Source organism: Prionailurus viverrinus, chromosome D4, assembly GCF_022837055.1.
Source record: "Prionailurus viverrinus isolate Anna chromosome D4, UM_Priviv_1.0, whole genome shotgun sequence".
Taxonomy (NCBI): Eukaryota; Metazoa; Chordata; class Mammalia; order Carnivora; family Felidae; genus Prionailurus; species Prionailurus viverrinus.
The window spans coordinates 61,137,768-61,159,052 of record NC_062573.1 but is presented as its reverse complement, the minus strand read 5'-3'; the positions used below and the strand labels follow the sequence as shown (position 1 = coordinate 61,159,052).

Genomic DNA, 21,285 nt, shown 5'->3' with positions numbered 1-21,285 from the left:
CGGAGCTGAGGCGCTGCACACACACCCATATTCCCACTCTGGGGGAGCTGGCAACCTCGGGGGAAAAAGTGGTGAGCAGTAAGTTTCCAACTTGGCGCCCCTCCTAAAAAATTTCCAGGATTCCAGTAAACGTGGGTAAAGATGTAAGAAATACCTTAGGAAAAAAAAGTATTAACATCAATTAACGTTCTAACAACACTGCTAGATTATTTTTAAAGAATTATATCTCTCGGGGCGCCTGGGTGGCTCAGACGGTTGAGTGTCCAACTCTTGATCTCGGCTCAGGTCGTGATCTCACACTTCATGAGATCGAGCCCCGCGTTGGGCTCAGCACTTCAGCATGGAGCCTCTCTCTTTCTCCCCTCTCTCTCTGCCCTTCCCCCGCTCACTCTCTCCCTCAAAATAAACTTAAAAAAAAAAAAAAAGAATTCTATCTTTTAATCATAATGCCCATAACTTACTGCCCTCTACTTAAAATCATTTCATTGAGGAATCAGATTTGAGGGTCAAAGAAATGAAAATAAAAACCCTGGTAAGGCAATTTTATTTTTAAAAATGCAATACTGCAAAACGCCCAGCGTCTCTGTCACCGTTCTCCAGATGAGCTACCTGCATCGTAAGGATCTGAGCACTTAGAAACGGCTGCACACGTGTGTGCATCATCTTTTGAGAAAAATTCAATAGTCTCTGAGACCCAACATCCGAGCGACAGATGCATTCACAGGGAGACCGGTCGCCCAATCACAAGGTGACCTCACCTCCCAAGGCCCAATTCTGAACCAAACAGCAAAAGGCAAAAGACACCAGAGAAGCTAAGAAGACCAAGCCTTGGCCCAACTGCTCTCCCACTGAACAAGACTATTAATCAGCAGCCAAACCCAGCCTTTTTATTACCAGAGTTCTGCCTCTATCATTCACACCTGTGCTGTCCTATATATGGCTATTTAAATATAGTTAGAACTAAATAAAATTCAAAACTCAGTTGCTCAGGCCCACTAACCACATTTTAGGTGGTCAACAGCCATACGTAGCCAGGGGATCTATTAGACCACCAGGTGACTCTTGATCATTCCGAGAAAGAGCCTCATTCCAACTCAAACTACAGGTGCTCCCCTCCTAACATAAATATACATATACATTATGTACATATATATACATATGGTGGGGGGCGGGGAATAACATACATGGGTGACAGACCAGCCCCACTTCTCTGCGAACTTCCTGGCTATATTGAAAGAATCAGGTGTTTTTGCCAGAGAATTTGGAATTAGGGCCAGAGGAGAGCTAGCTGCAATACTGTGGTCTTTTGGAGCATAGAGATACACACAGGATCCCATCACCCAAGCTTCAACAACTTTGGACTTGGGCCAGACTGGTTTCCTGCGCCCCCCCCCGTGTTATTTAGACGATGGAGAGCTCTGGAGAGCCCCCCCTCACCATGGCCCTGTGTCTGCAGAGCTGAAGGAGGCCCACCGGGGGGCTGTCCAGGGTCTGGGCCTCGTCCTGGGGGATGGCTACGAATTCTCTGAGCCTGACTGGCGATCTCATGAGGCGGTTGAGAGAAATTCAGGGAACAATCCCTGTGGCATGCTTACCTTGGTGCCTGGCTAAGCAGAGACTCCGTGAACGTGAGCTCTTGTCGCTGGGGTGGTGACTGTCACTAGGACACTCTTTCTGTGGCCCAGCTACAGTATTCGCTCTTGGTTCTCATGGACACCCTAGCATCTTTTTAATCCTTTCTTAAAGGTAGGACAGTTTTGTTTCACGGTTTTAACTGGGGGGAAAAAGGTCCTTACCAAAAAGAACAGCATTACTACCACTGATGCTGTGGTTTACTACTACCCCTGTGTCTGTGCTGTTATTGTTAACTATGATCACTAGGGTTAGTTGTAGTAACACCAGCTACTGGGTTTTGAGCTGCTAGTCCTTGTCAAGCATTGTGTTAAGCCTTTCATAAATATTATCTCACTGAAACCTCACAAAGTGTAACAGTGATTCTGCTGTTATTCTCAGTCGAGAGCTGAAAACACAGGCCCAGAGAATTTAAGTGATTTGCCCAATATCATGGAGCTACGGAAAACAGGATTTGAACCCAGGTCTGCCTGACTGGACACCCCATGCCTTTTACCACCACACCGAGTTATAGCTTAGATCCTCCTAGAACTAAGAAACTAGCCCCCCACGCCCAAAATTAAACCAACTTTCTATCACCTATTCTAAAAGTTCAAAACTCCAAATGAAAAGAGACTCTTATTCTTTCCCAGTGTCTGTCTTTCAGATGTGTGTTTCACCCTCTTTACTGGGACTCCTCGATTTTCAGTATCTACCGTGAGTTGTTTATTGCAACTACAAGAGCCTCCCCCGACCTTGAACCCCCAAACAATTCTTATTGGGCGTGTGGCAGGACAGCTAAGACCTTGCATTATGCCCCCTTTTAAAAAGAAGTCATAAAACTGAAGCATTAGGAACTAAGGTGAGGGTGGCTCATAGGTTAAGCATCTGACTTTGGCTCAGGTCATGATCTCGTGATTCCCGGGTGTCCTGCTGTCAGGACAGAGCCCACTTCAGATCCTCTGTCTCTTACTCTCTCTTTCTCTGCCCCTCCCTTGCTTGTGCTCTCTCAAAAATAAACAAACATTTAAGGAAAAAAAAAAAAAAGGACCAAGGTGAAAGAGTCACCTGGTTTCTGGCTGGAAGATGTTCCCTCTCATTTCTTCTTATATAGGGAGACGTTTCCAGGAAACAGCTGCTCAGTCATATTTCCAAGAATTCCAAGCTTATCATCTTATCTCCACATCGGCTTATACTTAAATGAACCAGCATTTCTATCTCGAGGACTCACCTGTGGGATGATGCCTCACTGACTGCATTACCTAGAATTCTCTGGAACAAACGATTTTATGCAGCACATTCTCTGAGGAGTCTGCCCACCCGATATGGGAAACCTGGTTGTTTGCCGCCCATTTTACAGGGGTCTGGAGCCAAACTAGCATGTACCCATACCTGAGCAGAATGCCCACGAGCAGATATTAACCCACAACCTCTTTTCCTTCTCCCCACCCAAAACGTGCACTCACACTTTCACGCAACACACATGAAATATTCAGAAGTTTGGAGGAGACTGAACAGAGTGAGAGATTATCACGCCCAGAATTTTGGATTTCACAGGACGGTAAAATTTCAAAAGCACTTGGTAGACTGATGGAGTTAAGAAAACAAAGATACTTACATTAAAAAAAGGGGGGGCGGGGCCTGGGTGGCTCAGTCAGTTAAGCATCTAACTTCAGCTCACGTCATGATCTCACGGTTTGGTTCGTGGGTCAAGCCCTGCATCGGGCTCTGTGCTGACAGCTCAGAGCCTGGAGCCTGCTTCAGAATCTGTGTCTCCCTCTCTCTCTCTGCCCCTCCTCCACTCGCACTCTGTCCCCCGCTCTCGAAAAATGAATAAACATGAAAAACAAATAAATGAAAACAAGGATACCTAAAAGCAACAACCAAACACCACACATGGACCCACACCCCCCCCTATCTCCCATCACTACCGTTTCAAAAAGAAAAACCCTAAAAATAAAAACATAGAAAGGCCAGAGGCTCAGAGTAAAAGGCCACTCTTCCTAAGGAGGAGAGTTCAGTTTTTAGGTAATGACACATGTACACACACAGGAGTGTCGAAGCAGGCAGACAGACACCTGAAACACCCCCCTTATTTTTCCTCCCTCCCTGCACAGGAGAACTGGTTCTAGACCCCAGCTGGCCCTGGCCGGAGAAGGAGCCCATCTCTGCCCAGTCCTGCTGGTCCCTCCCGGGTCCCCTCCCAGCCCCACACTCCCCAGTTCCCACCACACTCTTCCTTCCCAACCTGCCAGAGGCCTGGAGGCCAGAGACCTTCTCTTCACATCCTGCAAAACCCACATGGAGTGTCTGCCAACTCTATTCCTGCAGAATGAACTCTCCTTTCTCCCCGAAATCTGCCTTAAGGGGTTCTGCATACACACTGTGAGTGATGTCTGGGTCCTATTCTAATCAGTTCCAGGGGATTTAAGGAGCATAAATAGTGCCACCCACCTACAAGAAAAATGAAGAAAAATTCGGAAGCAATTTACTCTAACAACATTGAAACTGGAACAATTTCCAGAGGAGAAATACACATTTGCGAATGTTGTAAATGAAGAGTACTTCTCTAAACCAAAACCACAGTGAGATATCCCCTCACAACTGTCAGACGGCTAAAGTCGAAGAGACAAGAAACAACAAGTGTTGGCGAGGATGTGGAGAAAAAGAACCTTCCTGCACGGCTGGTGGGAATGTAAACTGGTGCAGCCACTGTGGAAAGCAATATGGAGGTTCCTCAAAAAATTAAAAACAGAAATACCATATGATCCAGCAATTCCACTTGTGGGTATTTACCTGGACAAAAATACTAATTTGGAAAGACACTCCATGTTCACCGCAGCATTATTCACGACAGCTGAGGTATGGATGCAGCCCGAGTGCCCATCGATAGATAAATGGACGAAGATGACGTGGTACAAACGTACAACGAAATATTTCTCGGTCATAAAAAGAGAATGAAATCTCGCCGTTTGTAACAACACAGGTGGACCTAGGCACTATTATACTAAATGAAATAAACCAGAGAAAGGCAAATAGGTCATAGGATTTCACTTACCTACGGAATCTAAAAATAAGCAAAAAGACTCACAGAGAACCATCTGGCGGTTTCCAGAGGGAAAGGGGGTGAGGGATGGGTGAAACTGGGGAAGGGGATGAAGAGACACAACTTTCATGCACAAAATAAAGAAGACAGGGACACCACGTACGGCACTGGGAAAAGCCAGTGTGTCACGGCACGGTCAAGAGGCCCATGCCACATCATCACAAAAGTCCCCACACGGTCGCTCATTCTCCCACTGAGACGAACCCGACGCTGTCTCAACTGGCATCTGGAACAGAACTGAGGGGAAAGCAAAGCGGGTCTTGCCTTCTCATCCTGGTATATCTTGTTGACGCTCTCCAGCTGCGAGTCGTGGCTGGACTGGATCCGGTCAAGCTGCTCCCGCTGCTTCTCCAGCTCTCCCTGGAACTCGTTCTTCTTCAGCTCCACGGCACCTCTCTCCGCGGCCGCCCTGCGGACCCTGCCCTCCAGCTCCAGGATCCGAGTCTACAGGGACCCCACAGCGTGTGAAGGAGAACCCCACGCCGTCCCTGGAGGGCTTCTCCCTCCCAGAAGCCAGCGACACGTGGCACACAGGTGCTCCAGGGCCCCATGGGCAGTCCTGCTGGACCTTTCCTCCCGAGTCCCCTTCCCCAGCCAGACACTCCCCACTCCTAACTGGGCAGAGGCCTCGTGCCCCAGACCTTCTCTGCATGTTCTGCACAGCCCACATGGAATTTCTGGAAATTGTGTTCCTGGAGAATAAACCACTTCCTCTCAAAAATGTGCTTTAAGGGGTTCTGTCTGTTAAGAACAATACTGGAAGTGAATTGTGCAGAAGCTACGACAGGGTTTCGAGAGAGACAAGTGTTATAAGTAGAGGCATTCACTTCTCTGGGCTTCCTTGTGGCCACCGTGACCTCCAAGGAAGTACCACCGCACCCCTCCCAGGGACTCGGGGAGACTGGAATGAGGTAAGTACATAAAGGGCCTCACGCTTTACCAGGTGCTCAAATATTTAGTTCCGTTTCCCTCCCCTGCTGACAGAGCACTTAACTCTTTGGCAGACAAATCCTCTGAAGACAAATTCAGTTCCTCAACCCTGGACACCAAACCCACGTCTGCCCAGAGAATGGCTCCAGTGGAAGATCAGATGAAAGCACACCCCCCCCCCCCCCCCCCCGCCAGGGCAGGCAGGTGTGGGGACGCTCAGATGGGATGGGGTTTCATGGCTGCGAGCCCAAGCTCTGCCACTGGAAAGACTGGGATGGAATCCCAGCTGCTCTTGTGCCTCGGCCTGCATCCCCCCGGGGAAATGGGGAAAATAAAGTCCCACTTAGAGTTCGTGTACAAAAGAAGACAGTGTATGTAAGCACTGTTAAAAAGTATTCTGACAGCATTAACATGGCAAGGAAAACTTCCTTCAAGACTCCTGCAACAGGGCTCATGTCTGTGCAGCAGGGGAGAGGACCGGCTCCACTGTGAACATAGCCAGGGCAGTTAAGGGTTTAGAGCCAACAGAGTGAGGGGTCCGTGGTGGGACAGTATTAGGAGGAGACACAGAGGGCAGGCGGATTTCTTGCTAAAGGCAGGCCAAGGGGTCAGACTTCAAGGAAGAGGGAGCGGGTGCCTGATCAGATACTGGGAGGTAGGGATGACTTAGCAGGATTCTTTGCTAAGTGAGCTGGGCCGGCTGAAGACCCGGGAGGGGTGGAGGGAGGCCAAGACGGAGGCCTCGTGGGGAAGAGGGGTCAGAGGCACCTGACAGGAGTCTGGTCAACGAGACTCTCTGTCACTGTGTAGCACCTGCCTGACCCACGATGACCAACAACAAAATGGAAAACTAAAATGCATATCCTTAATTGATACGGATGATATGATTGATATGATTTGTTACTGGCAGTAGCCAGTAACAAGTGGCACCTCTACATACACATTTCTCACACGCATTATGCACATACATTCCCAACACCGCTGAGACCTAGAGAGGACTGGGGGACCGGATGGGCTGCGGTCAGGGTAATTAAGTAAGCGGCCTTCCCAGAGCCAGCCCCAGTGGCTTGACTGAAAATCGTCCGCTCACAGGAAAAGCAGAGAGGGCTGCTCTGGCAGCAAAGAGGTCCTCTCCCACCCCAGGGCACAGCTGGTGTGCAAAGTCTGGCCCCGGGCAGGGGGCAGGGATATGTAGAGGCCCCAATTCAGGGTAGGGAGCGTTCAAGCCACTGAGTGTAGTGCTTTAGGGGGTAGTGAACGGCAAACCCGTCAGACCCCATCACTTGGCAACTTTAAATACTCTCAGACACCCATGCAAACAAACCAGCAAGACACCTGGAGATCCACACTGCGGGAGCTGGCAATCCAGTAGTTGAAGCCCAGGACGATGATGCAGGCCACCAGGGCGGCCAGCACCAGGGGCGGCGACTTCATGCTCCGGCGTCCGTTTCCCAGGCCCATCATCTCAAAGGCTGTGCGAGAATCTGCCAAATAAAACAAGCAAATAAGCCTTCACGCCAGCAGTGCCGGACCCGAAGCAGGCCACATCCACCCTCACAGCCAACTCGAAGGTGTTTTCGCCTCAAGAGGAGAAGCCATCCAAGGAGAAGACCACGTGGGCAGTGCACCCGGAGCCCACGCTGATGTGCACCCCCAGGGGGTGGGCCAGCCTCCCCAGGACAGGCTCATGGGAGTGAGCATCGTCCTGGAGACCCATCCCCTGCTGGCTCGAGACCTCGGGCACATAACAACTTCTTGTGCACCTGTTTCCTCCTCTGTAAAATGGGGATAAGCGTAGTACCTGCCTCTCCAGTACAGGTTGAGAATTAATCATCTCTGTGAACAGCAGTAGCAAATATGAAATGCTTCCGCATCACTTTAGGGGGAAAAAAAATCCATTTCTGATTTATTCCCCAAAGAGGGCTTTTTTACTTGAGGCCTAATAAGAGAGGGTTTTTCACGCTGGACAGAATTACTAATGACACCCAATTAAAGCATTTGGTGAGCAAAGCCAGGAAAGCGCCCAGGACTGTGGATGCCCACGGAGTAAGTGGACCGCCCGCCCCCCGTAGGGCTCTGCCAGCAGGAGTGAGGCACTGGCCCAGTCTTGCTCTGAATGCCTGCTTCTCTCTCTGGGTTCATGTCCACGTTAAGCAGGAGAACTGCACGGAGCGATCCCCTTCTCCAGAGAGGCCCAGACATGGCCTCTACAAGAAGGGAGCCATCAGCTTTGTCCGTGGGCTTCCACCCAAGACCAGGTCTGCCTAGACACCAGCACTGGGCACAACGCACAAGGAAAGCCGACCTTTCCAGATGGCTTTGCTGAGCCAGATAAAATGAGACCTTATCAGAGGGAGGGTGGCACGCACAACAAAAGGCATCTCTGAGAACAGGGACCTTTTTATGCCAGGTGTAGGCCACAATGGAGGCAGGAGGAAGGTGTGAAGGGCGAGGGGGAGAGGAGGGGCAATCAAAGACCATGTGGGACTCAACCTCCAGCTTAAGTTCGTGTGAGTAAGCACAGAGAAGAGCTGACAGGGCCGGCTCTAGCCCTAAAGTATTTCTAAGTGTGTCACCGGGAGACCTCTTCCTTCTGAATAATTAGTACTAGTGTGGGAGTCTAAATGGAGACATGCACAATCTCGGCGACTCACCTGAAATAAAGCACCCCCAGAATGCTGAAGCACAGAACTGACCTCAGCCTCTGCTGGTGCCTTCCTCACCAGCTTCTGCTCTCTCAGGATGAAAGAGGAAAATAATTTTTTTAAAAATCGATTATCAGTTGCAATCAGCAAGCATGTACCTATTAAAGGAGAGTAATGCTCAGAAATCCTGAACTTCTGGAAAATTCTATGTATCTGCTGCAAATGTGTTTTTTCACTGCCTTATATCTGATTTCCATCCAAAAGTCTTTTTATACTCTTTTTAAACTTAAAAAAAAATAAATATATAACTACAAGTACAACTGGGGAGAAAAACACAGTGCAAAGACTCCCTCCTCCCACCTGATGTCATCACCCCTTGTATTCCAGGTGATGTCAACCCTTGCAGGACACCAGCACTGCCTGGGACCCAAGCACGGGCCCCACTCCTCCACTTCCAACTGGGTGGCTTTTTTTTTTTTTTCAACGTTTTTATTTATTTTTGGGACAGAGAGAGACAGAGCATGAACGGGGGAGGGGCAGAGAGAGAGGGAGACACAGAATCGGAAACAGGCTCCAGGCTCTGAGCCATCAGCCCAGAGCCCGACGCGGGGCTCGAACTCACGGACCGCAAGATCGTGACCTGGCTGAAGTCGGACGCTTAACCGACTGCGCCACCCAGGCGCCCCCAACTGGGTGGCTTTAAAGGGTTTTGTTTTGTTTTTTTAGTATTTATTTTTGAGAGAGAGAGGCAGACAGAGAGGGGCACAGAGGATCCAAAGCAGGCTCTGTGTTGACAGAGTGGGGCTTGAACTCACAAACCGTGAGATCATGATCTGAGCAAAAGTCTGATGCTTAACTGACTGAGCCACCCAGGCGCCCCTCTAATTCAACAGCTTCAGAGGAGGACCCAGGTATTGGTATTTTTCAATCTTCCCAGGGGATTCTAATACACAGCAACTCTTCTAGAGGTCACTCTAGATGTTTCTTAATGCATAAACGAGCAGTGACATATTTTTAAGTGCAAACAAGATCATTCACACTGTTCTGTAAATGTCAATTATTTAGTAATATATCTTATCGTACTTTTCCTAGAGGCAGATTATGGTGTGCCTTTTTCTCTTTAAAGGTCTGAATGGGGCACCACTGTGTGCCAGGATTTATTTAACCACTCTCCTACAGAGGATCATTCGGGGTTTTCTAGGCTTATTTCCAACCATGCTGCCACGAACACCTTTCACATCCACGTTTGTGTCTGCAAACTCCTATCCAGGGGTGCCATCCCTCACCCACAATCCTGAAATCCAAAAGGCTCTAAAAGCCCAAAGGGATTTTAAAAGACTTCCCCAGCAACAAAACCTGACCTGAACTCAGATCAAGGTCCGATCAGAACTCACCTGAAGCTACTTAGAGTCTTTATCTTTCTCCCTTCATGTGAATATTCGTATGTTTTGCTGCAGAAGCATTAGTGTCTGGTTATGACCCTGCTGGGGCTGTCATGTGATATATAAGCACATCTTATTATCCTCTGAATTCTGAATTCCAAACACAGTTGGCTTCCAGGGGCTCTGGGAAGGGAGGCTGAACCAGCAAGGAGCTTACTGTGCGTGAGGCACTGATCAAGTGTTTCAAATACAGCGCTCACTGAATCTTCCCATCAGCTCTGACAGGGGCACTGGTCACCCCCATTTTGCAGGTGATGAAATAAATCAGACAGGTGGAGATAAATTTCAGTAAGTGGTACTGCGGGGTCATAGGCCTTTAAAACTGATGGCCCTTGGGACACCCAGGTGGCTCATTTGGCTAAGCGTCCAGCTTCAGTTCAGATTATGATCTCATGGTTTGTGAGTTCAAGCCCCGCATCACAGAGCCCTCTTTGGATCCTGTCCCCCTCTTTCTCTGCCCCTCCCCTGCTCGCCTGTGCACATGCACACTCTCGCTCTCTCGAAAATAAACAAACATTAAAAAAAAAACTTATAAATCTTATTGCCTCCTAAATATTTAGCAAACTACAACAGGCACACAGTGGAGAACCCTGGCAGATATCACTTTAGCCAGGTGATCAAGGTAAACGTCACCACTGAGCCACGCTGACATCACGTAACGCCTCATACGATGCACCGGGAGAAAAGTTCAAGGGAACTTAAATTGAGGGACCTTCTACGAAACACCTGACTAGCACTCTTCAAAGTGTCAAGATCGTGAAAAGCAAGGGAAAGACTGACAAACTGTCATAGAGACATGACAACTAATTAAGGGGATTGCTGGGGGAAGAATACATGGGAACCTTCCGTACTGTTTTTGCAACTCTCTTATAAATCCAAATTCTCTAAAAAAAATGTTTTGATAGCTCTTACTATATTGGCTTCCAAAGCAGTTCCAACAATTTACTCTAGTAAATACACTAGTAGTATGAGAAATGTCTGTTCTCTCACACAATAACACACAAAATAAAACATTTTAACATTTGGCAATCTCATCAGTAATGATATTTTAAAATACATTTCTTGGGGCACGTGTCTGGCTCAGCGGGTAGAGGACATGACTTTTAACCTCAGGGCTGTGAGGTCAAGCCCCATGAATGGGCATGGAGTCTATCTACTTAAGAAGAAATACATTCCTTGGGGCGCCTGGGTGGCTCAGTCAGTTAAGCGTCCAAACTCTTGATTTCAGTTCAGGTCATGATCTCACAGTTCATGGGATCAAGCCCCATCCAGGGTTCTGTGCTGACAGTGCAGAGCCTCCTTGAGACTCTTTCTCTCCTCTCTCTCTCCTCCTCCCTCCTCCACATCCTGGCTCACTCGTTCTCTCAAAATAAATAGTAAAAAAACAAAAAACAAAACATTTCTTTAGTTATAAGCATAAATGAACATCTTTTCATTTACTGGTGATCTGTATGTTCATTTTGGTAAAATGCCTTTTCATATTTTCTGTCCATATTTAAACTTCGGTGTTCATCTTGTTGATCCGTAAGAGCTCTTTGTTAAACAAACCTTTTGTCTTTCATGGGAATATCTTTTTTTTTTCTCAATTTTTCATTTGTTCCTTGACTTTCTCTTTGAAATCGTTTGCCCACAGTTTTTAGTTGTGGGTGGTGTTTTAAAGTAACCTAATCGTGTCATCTCTTATTGAATCTGGATTTTGTTTATACTTAGACATTTTCTACTCTAAGTTTAGAAATACATTTATCCATATCTCCTCTCAACATACCTATGGTCTCATATATTTATTTAAATCTTTCATCCACTTGGAATTCCCTTTTGATGTAAGAGGTAAAAAAAAAAAAAAATCAAAAAATACAGGTTGTGGTTTTTTTTTTTTGTGGTGTTTTTTTGTTTGTTTGTTTTGTAATGGCTAGTCAGTTCTGTCAGCACCCTTTACTGAAAAATCTGTTTTTACCTTGGGCTTCGAAAGCCTATCTTTATCATATACTTAATTCCCTAAGACTATATTTCTAGATGGGATCCTTGGATGACCTTTTGTTATCCCAGCAGATAGAAGTCAATGGATGGGTAGACTACAAGTCTGAAAACTATAAATATAGACTCAATTCTCACTTCCAGGGAAGTGTTCTGATGATCATTCAATATTCTCCTTTCTTGAGCCAGCCAACTAAAAAGATACTGAGCAACCGCCAGGAGACAGGTGCTGTGCTAGCAGCAAGCAGCTCAGGGCAGTGTTAACAGAACAAACTCTGGAACCTGCTGGCCAGTGTGGGGCCCTGGTTCCACCTGTCAGGAGCCACAGAACCTATCTGAGCATCACTCTCCTCCTCACAAGGTTACTGTAAGGACGGCATGAGTTGAGATAGGAGAAGGGCTTAGAACCACATCTGGCGCATAGTACCTGTTCAATAAATGCTATTATCATTAGAGATGGAAAGAGGATTAAGAAACCATTTCTACAGCGAGTCTTCTCATAAAAAGGTGACGGATGTCTTCCTTCCACCACCATGCTGCTTTATAAGGAACCAGCCTGATGTGTTCATCCTGTAGACTCTGCTGTCCCGAAGCACAGTAACCCCCATCACCGGCGCTGGCTCCCGGCTGCCGCTGCAGCAGGAGCACCCCCGACCAGGACCACGTTATGAAAAAGAGAGGTTCCAGGAAGCCCCTCACTACGACCCAGTGCTTGGCTGGCCAGGAAGGGGTGCGGCTGCCCAGAAGGCACAGTTAGGAAAGCCCTGGGCTCCCAATGGACACAGGGCCGCCCAGGTAAGAGGGTGAGATGCGGAAGGGAGGCCAGCACCGAACCCCCGGCCGGTAAGGTGCTTCAGCGCCGACTTCTGGGACTGCAACTGAAGGGCACTTCCAGGTAGGAAATGCGGAACCTGAGGAACACTGAGACGGTCACGCAGAGCCACGGTTTACAGGTGGCAGGCACACCAAACACCCTCCTCCCTTCACCTTGGAAGTGCTGTGGACCTGGGGGGTGGCAGCAGCGGTAGGAGACACATCAGGCGTGTTAACATTGGCTGCAACTGAGGCTTCACAATGCTTTGTCTCATGCTGGATTACAAGTATCTGACATACTGGAAAATGATTAACCTAAATTAGCAGAACTCTGTGAAAGCCCAGGTTTCCTGCAGAAAGAGAAAGCGGTGTGTTTTTTGCACCGAAAGTCTCTTGGTAAATTGGAGAAGTCATGAAAAACCGCCAATTCTTTCTACTGGCTTGATTTTATTTTTTTAAATGTTTATTTTTGAGAGAGAAAGAGAGAGCGTGTGCACGTGTGAAAGGGGCAGGGGCGGGGGGGTGGGGTGGGGACAGAGGATCTGAAGCAGGCTCTGTGCCGACAGCAGAGAGCCCAATGTTGGGCTGGAACCCACAAACTGCCAGATCATGACCTGAGCCTAATGTTCAACCGACTGAGCCACCCAGGTGCCCCCCAAACCCGGCTTAATTTTTAAAATTCAACCTACTGAGGGGCACCTGGGTGGCTCAGTCGGCTAAGCGGCTCTCCATTTTGGCTCAGGTCATGACCTCACGGTTCATGGGATCGAGCCCTATATTCTCCCTCTCCATCTCTCCCTGCCCCTGCCCTGCTCGTGCATACCTGCTCACTCACACACTCTCCCTCTTAAAATGAATAAACTTAAAAAAAAATCAACCTACTGGTTAAAATTACTGTTTGCCTAGAAGACAAAAACCACTAATTACTTTTTTAAAGAAAAGAAAAAACACCTGAAAATGAGCAATCTGCTAAATGCACTGGCCCCTTGAACCTACTGGTTAAATACTTTTATTTTTTTCTCATGTCCTTACTTCTACATAGGGTTGTGTTTTTTTAAAGATTTTCTTTTTGGGGCACCTGTGTGGCTCAGTCGGTTAAACGTCCGACTTCAGCTCAGGTCACTATCTCGAGGTCCGTGAGTTCGAGCCCCGAGTCGGGCTCTGGGCTGATGGCTCAGAGCCTGGAGCCTGCTTCTGATTCTGTGTGTGTCTCTCTCTCTCTCTGCCCCTCCCCCGTTCATGCTCTGTCTCTCTCTGTCTCAAAAATAAATAAACTTAAAAAAAAATTTTTTTTAAATAAATAAATAAGGATTTTCTTTTTAAGCCATCTCTACACCCAACATGGGGCTCAAAACGACAACCCCAAGATCAAGGGTTGCCTGCTCTACTGACCGAGCCGGGCAGCCCTCCACACAGGGGTTTTTAATCCTATAGGCAAAAGCTGTACCTAAGAGCAATCAGATCAGAACAGCTTGTTAGACCAACATCACCACGGTAGAAATAAGATGGCTTCTCCAAACAGTGAGAGAGCCCCACCTTTATTCCTTCTCAAAGGAAATGGCCTCGCATGATCTTGGACAGCCAGAGAGGTGCTCAGCAGGAAGTTCAGACGTCCCGCAGTGAGCAAACAGACCTGAGAATGCCCCAGCTCGGTGCTGTCAGTCACCAACATTTTTTTGAGGGTATAAAGATATTCTAAGATGCCCCAAGAAGGTCTCCAAGCCAGGGGTCAGCATACCAGCCCCTTGTAGTAGGCCTGCTCTGTAAATACAGCCAGGCCTGTTCCTTTTATCGCGCACCGTGGTTTTGTGGCCACAAGGCAGAGTTGAAGAGCTTATCCACATCTACTCACAGGGTTACTACGAGGACTAAACTGGTTAAAATACTTATTATCTGGCCCCTAAGAGAAGTCTGTCAACTCCTGCTCTAAACCGTTAGGACTGAATGACCAGGTCCATTGCACTCTTCTTGAATTGCTCTAAAAACTTACCAGGAAGGGCAGAGAATCTCCTCCTCTCACTTCCTCAACCCCCAATTATAAACACCACGTTTTCCCCAAGTCTGGAAGCTGACGGTTTATAAAGAAAAGGCTTCATCAGCGTGGAGACTACAGTTAGTAACACTGTACTGCATATTTGACTTTGCTGAGAGTACATCTTAAACGTTCTCCCCACTAGGAAAACAATTTTGTAACTGTGGTGACAAACGTACTGTGGTGATCATTTTGCAATAGGTACAAAGACTGAATTATTACACTGTACATCTTGAAACTAGCATAACATCACATGTCAATTATACCTCCAAAAAAACCTTTAAAAAAAACCCTTAAAGGTTAATAAGTGTATATAATATTACATAGTGGAAATAATCAGAGAGCAAGATGGATGAATGAAATGAATGAGAGCAACCAAATCCCACTGTGTTTTTTTCCAGCACTTGGAATTTTCTGAAGAAAGGCCGCCTCCTACATGAATGCCAAGACTACCTCTTGGCAAGAACTCCCAAATATTTCCTCCAGATCCAGAGTTGGCAAACTGCAGCCCAAAGGCTGAATCCTGCCAGCCACCTGTTTCTGTAGACTGCCCGTAAGCTTAGTTTTCATAGTTCTTAATGGCTGGAAAAAAAATCAAAAGAATAAGATTTCATGACATGTGAAAGGCACATGCAACTAAAATGTGGATGTTCATAAATAAGGTTTTATTGGGACACAACCACTCCCATTCACGTATGCCTGGTCTCTGGCTGTTGGGCTGTAAGAATTGAGTCTACCAGCAGGGACCGTGCATCCCAGAGGGTATAGCAGATGTTCCACAGGGCTGGGGCAGAAAATCCTAAAAGTTACATTTTATTTTTATCCAAAAAGTGCGAGCAACTATGTTTCAGTAACACAACAATTACACAAAAATAACTTAGAAGTATATATTATATGTATCCTAATTATACAACCATAAAATACTAATAGGTGCAAGGAGAGGTAGAAACTAAATCTGCATTCTCAACCCCTCTGTTGAAGGTCAAAGTCACCACCCTCTGAGCTGCCTGAGGAACTCCTTGGATTTTTAGCACCCGGCACAGCGAGGTAGACTGAAAAACTGTAACTAAGCCAAACCTTACAGGGGCGCTGAAGCTTTCAGATTCATATAGAAGGCACAAATTAACGTTACTGCAATAAACGTAGGCATGGGCAAACACAAGCCAGCCCCCGGAAGGTGCAGGCTTCTTATCCCTGGTCAGCTCCGCAGGAGCCGCATCACAAAGCAAAATCGATGATGACAGAATCGGACCTGACGAGAAACAGACCAAAAAATACTCAAAATTCAAGGAGTATTTGGAACAGGGGTCCACCTCCACTGTGGGGAAGCAGGGATCCAGCCCCGACTGCACACTGGGCCTTGAGATAGAAGACCATAATAACAGCATGTGCCCCTGATTGATAAATAACGAACTAAAAAATGGTTTTCTATTAAGATAACGGCTAGACAACACTGAATTAATCCTAAGTGTTTCGTTTAATTATGAGAATAATCAAAAAATTTGGGAAACCACAGCAAACTATAATCTGTATCATTGTAATCATATAGTACTTTTATAGATATTTATCTCCTGTCAGGCACTAATTAACCTTCAAAATCTTAGCTAGGGGAAGTTCTATTAACACAGCCCTGAAGGGTTTTAAGAAAAAGAAGATCAAGCTATTGTAACAATCTGAGAAGGCACGCATCTTTATTCTTCTTTTTTTTCTGAAAAGTGTAGGAAATTTCTGTGTGAGGCAAAGTAGACTCTGGGAACTTAGTAAGCAGTTCTTAAACTTCAAGCCAAGACTGTTCATGTAATGGCATCAGTAACTGGAAAAGTCTAGAAAAGAAAATGACCACAACCTAAAAATGTTTCTTGCGAGGGGGGGGGGGGGGGCAAGCAATGGAAATACCACTCAACACTCTTCTGAAGTGAGACAAAAGCATTATAAAGACCATTCCTCCTACTTCTGCAAAAAAAGAAGTGTAAAACAGTCTTTTTTTTTTTATATTAACTACAACAACAAAAATAAGAGGTTCTTCCCCCCGCCCCCCCTCCGTTATCCAAATGATGGATGTTATTTCTCACATTAGGTCATTAAAAAAAAAAGGAATAAAAATAATACAACTAAATTAAAACCAGGGCATGGAGCCTCTCGTCCCTCCCTTCCTGGGAGGCATGCGGCCTTTAAGCTCCCTTTCACCAAGGTGCTCAGCCATGGGACCTGCTCAGCCCAGGCTTCTGGAAATGACACCCCACGCCTCCAACTCTTCCCTGGAGAGGCAGCTCCCCCAGGCTCTACCCTTCTCCCCTTTGTGCTTCAGATGCAGAAAGCCTGCCTGCACATTCAGAGGATTTTCAATAAGGTCAGCAGTTTCCTCCCTGCTGGGGGAAGGTGGCCACAAAAGCCAACGGAAGATAGAGAGCCCTGGGCTGACACAGTCAACCATCCTCATTCTGCCCCACCCCTCAAAAAATAATATAAATACAAAATCTTGTCATCCCCCATCAATAAGTGGGCCCATGGCCAGCAATTAGAAAGGAGAGGACATCCTTAGCTCCCGAAAGCAACGTCGTCCATATCTGATAACCCACCCCCTCCCCCCAGACTCCCTACCACCACTCAGTCCTCTCATTCACAGTCCTTCATTTTTGAACTAAACCAATTAAAAAAAAAAAATATATATATATATATATATATATACACACACACACACACACACATACATACACACACACACACACACATATACATGAAAACCTCTCCATAGGAGAACAAGATACATCTGGAACAGCTTATTGTTTTCTTTAAACATCCTAAGAATTCAACGTCTATTTGACCAGTGATGCCTTAAAAATTGAGTTCTGGCCTAGGGACAGCAAGTCTTACCAAATTACTGGTTTCTGCATTCTTCCCAATCACATGAGCTTACCTTAATCTTCTATAACACAAGCAGGAGGAGCTAGAATGCCCTAGGAGACCCACAAAGACCAAACCGCCAAGAGATTCCACGCCTCCCCAGGTCCCATGCTCCAAAAATTTCAGAAATACTAAAGCTGCCTAAATTTGAGTCAATCTGATGGCCATAAGCCAAACAGAGTCACTAGAATGTTGTTAAACATTTCATCAGGCTGTGGGACATCTTAATAACCCATCCCTAGGAATGCCCCTCAACATTTGCGGGATTTTGAGCCCTAGGGCCTTCAAGACCCCAACCCAGACAAAGGAAATCTCAGACCCATGAAGGCCACACAAGTTTGGTCACGCAAATTTGGAAAGGGGCTATCTGAAAACGACCAACATCGTGGCATTCCCAATACAAGGGTTCTCAAATTCCTCTGAAAAGATCATTCATCAAACTAGGTTATTTTCTTATTGTGTCAAAAAAAAAAAAAAAAAGAATCATTAAACTAGCACACAGGGTGTGAAACAGAAACTAATGTGTAAGCCCAGGAGACTATCTTTACACCAGAGCAAAACTTCTATCGATGCTCCTCCACACAAGCCAAAGGTGAGAAACACACGTAAGGGAGGGCGCCCGGAGCGTCCCCGACACGGGCTCCGGATGCGCTGTGGCGCTCGTGGCCGCGGGGACTCGGCGCCCAGCTCCCGGTCACCTGCCAGGACGCGACCGCTGCCAACGTGGGCACCCGCGCGGCGCCCGAGTGCCAGGACGCGGAGGTGAGCGGCGCGCCGCGGCCCCCCTCCCTCCGCCGGCGCCAGTCACGCCCGCGGGACCGGCACTAGTGCGACTTCGGGGCTGCAAGCCTTTGACTTCGGATGCCGACGCGCGTGACAAAGCGGAGAACAAAAAAGAAAGGCCCCGCGCGTCCCGACCGGTCTCCGCAGGGGCAGAGAGCTCGCACGGCCCCTCGCGGCGGCCGGGGGTCCGGAGGCCGAGGCGGCCCCGCGGCGAAGGCTCGGGCCGCGAGCGGGCTCCGGTGACGGGCTGCGGCCCGGGCGCGAGCCGGGGGACCGTCTCCGGACGCGGGTGGTGCGCCAGGGAGGGACGGGGAGGGGCAAGGCGGCCGGGGCGGCCCCGGAGCCGGGACACGCGCGCCGCGCACTCACCTCCTGCCGCGGCTCCGGCGGCCGATCGGCGCTGCGGGCCCGGCTCCCAGGCCGCCTGGCGCTCCCCCGCCGCCGGCCTCGCGCTTTCGTCCGCCCCGCGCCGTGCGCCCTGCGCCGCGCCCAGCGCCGCCGCGTCTCCGGCCTCCGCAGCGGCGAGTCCCCGCCCCCGGACCGCGCCGGCGGCGTGGGGAGGAGGCGGCGCCGCGAGCGCGGGGAGGCGAGGCCGGGGCCGCGCCCGGACGCCGGCCCCACGGTGCGCGCGCCCCGGCCCGCCGCCGCAGCCCCCAGGCCCGCGCCCCGACGCCGGCGTCGCGCCCCCGCTTCGGCCGCGGTCCCCCGGCGACCCCTGCGGGACGCCGCTCCGAGGGCGGCCATCGAGCGGGCGCGACGCTTCCGCAGAGGAGGCGCGAGGGTGGGACGCGGCGGCGCGGAGCAAAGGGACCTGGGGGAGAGACGACCCCTCACCCCTCACTCCGACCCCGGGCCGCAGGGGGGTTTCCGGAATGTAGGACACCGCACCCAGCGCCACCCACCTTGCCACACTCGCGTTTCCTTGCTCGGTGGTCCCGGTCCAAACTACGCAGAGGAAAGGGGCCGACCAGTAACAGGAACTTCGGGGGTCTAGACTCACAAATTTGCCTTTTCTCATCCACCAGCCCTACCCTGTTCCTAACGTCCCCACGGCTGTTCCTTCTCAAGCTTTAATTTTTCGGGCTGTGACCCTCCAGACTTTGTAGTGGATAAAAGGAAGAATCCTGGACGCTGCGCAAGGGAGACCTTCTGGGACTCCCTAAGGGTGAAGCGTGGGAGCGTGAACGCCTGGAAGTTTCAGAAGCACCGTTAGGCCACACCTCCCGGATCACCTACTAACGATCTGCAAGGTATCCAGACTAGAAAATTCTAGCAGTGGTTCCTGATCCTGACAGCCTCGGCCAGGCGTTTTAATGATCTGAGAGCTTTGGGGATATTTCAGTGCTAGGGTCCCATCCCCAGAGTCTTGAGCCCAAACGTAGGTGTTTTTGTTTGTTATCAAGCTTTCCAGATAATTCTAACATGTGCTCAGGACTAAGAATAAGTTTAAGATTTATCTTTTTTCTCTAGCCTACGTAGCTCTGGTTTCTAGGAAAGGAATGCCTTCCTCTCACCCTTCCCAAATCCCAGCAACAACAAAAAACAAGCAAATACACAAACTCCTAAAGGGAATGCTCACGGTGGACATGGTTTTCAACCAAAACAAAGACTCACCTTGAGAAAGGTGACCCAGATTCCTTACTGCCACCTGAGCAGGGTCTCCTTAAATTCAGGAAAAGGATCCTTTATGAACCAAAACCTCTTAACTGAATTTAGAGTAATATTCTACTCTAGCCCCAAATGGTAGTTTTGCTACCTGCTGTTAAACCGTTGCCCTGCTGGACCAAGACTGCAAAAGCCGAGGGTGTGTTGGACATCAACCCTGGCTTTTCCCAAGACTTGTGTCACTTCTTTCTAATCTTCCAGTGACCGTAAGTGACCACAATCAGGGTTTGGGGACAGGTAGAATAAATTCCCTTAATTGTTCCTTCTGGCTCCCCTTGTTATATTTTGCCTTCTTAGGCTGGTGGGCCACACCTTCATCTCATTTCCCTCTCGTAGGGTTCCATTGTGCCCTTCATTTATCAGCAAGTAATTAGTGACTTTTTTACAGTTTTATTGAGAAATGATTGACATATCTGACCATTGAAGTTTAAGGCATACGGCATGATCGTTTGATTTATATATATTGTGAGATGACTACCACAGGAGGTTCAGCTAACGTCCATCTTCTCATATAGGTGCAATTGTTAAAAAGGAAGAAAAAATTTCTCCTTGTGATGAGAATTCTTACGAGTCACTTTCTTAACCGCTTTCCCATACATCATACAGCAGCGTTAGCTCTGGCCGTCACGTTGTATATCACGTCCCTGGTACTCAATTATTTTATAACTGGAAGTTTGTACCTTGTGGCCACCTTCCTCTAATTCCCCACTCCTGGCCCCACCACCTCTGGTGACAAGTCTGATCTCTTTTTCTATGAGGTTTTTGTTTGGTGGTTGGGTTGGTTGGGTTTTTTGTTGTTGTTGTTGTTGTTAATTTTTTTTAATGTTTATTTATTTTTGAGACAGAGAGAGACAGAGCATGAACGGGGGAGGGGTAGAGAGAGAGGGAGACACAGAAGCTGAAACAGGCTCCAGGCTCCGAGCTTTCAGCACAGAGCCTGATGCGGGGCTCGAACCCACGAACCTCGAGATCATGACCTGAGCCGAAGTCGGCCGCTCAACCGGCTGAGCCACCCAGGCACCCCTGGTTGGTTGTTTTTTTAAGATTCTACATATAGTGAAATCATACAATATTTGTCTTTGAGCATAATGCCCTCAAGGCACACCATGTTGTCATTAATGGGAGGATTTCCTGTCTTTTTCTTTTTAAGTTTATTTTTATTTTTATTTTGAGAGAGACAGAGAGCAGGGGAGGGGCAGAGAGAGAGAGAAAGAGAGAAAATCCCAAGAACCCCATTGTCAGCACAGAGCCCAACATGGGACTTGATCCATGAACCATGAGATCATGACCTGAGTGGAAATCCAGAGTCAGAAGCTTATCTGACTGAGCCACCCAGGTACCCGAGGATTTCCTGGGTTTTTTTTATGGCTAAAGAATATT

At 48.2% G+C, this 21,285-nt stretch overlaps 1 protein-coding gene across 3 annotated transcripts in view; it reads right to left on the bottom strand.

Annotated features, from left to right (window-relative positions):
* The window catches only part of GOLM1 (golgi membrane protein 1), a 56,816-nt gene extending 37,524 nt beyond the window's left edge, over window positions 1–19,292 (bottom strand). The window contains exons 1-4 of one of the 3 annotated variants that reach the window (XM_047829129.1): window positions 9,687–10,054; window positions 8,302–8,450; window positions 6,983–7,131; window positions 4,982–5,161 (exon numbers count right to left, since the gene is read on the bottom strand). In XM_047829129.1, coding sequence (XP_047685085.1) covers window positions 4,982–5,161; window positions 6,983–7,111 — 309 coding nt within the window. In that variant the 5' untranslated portion in view covers window positions 7,112–7,131; window positions 8,302–8,450; window positions 9,687–10,054. Of the gene's footprint in view, window positions 1–4,981; window positions 5,162–6,982; window positions 7,132–8,301; window positions 8,451–9,686; window positions 10,055–18,609; window positions 18,744–19,142 lie in introns of those variants that run through there. The other 2 variants (XM_047829131.1, XM_047829128.1) reach the window with 2 other exon arrangements.
* Between the last annotated feature and the right edge of the window lie 1,993 nt (window positions 19,293–21,285).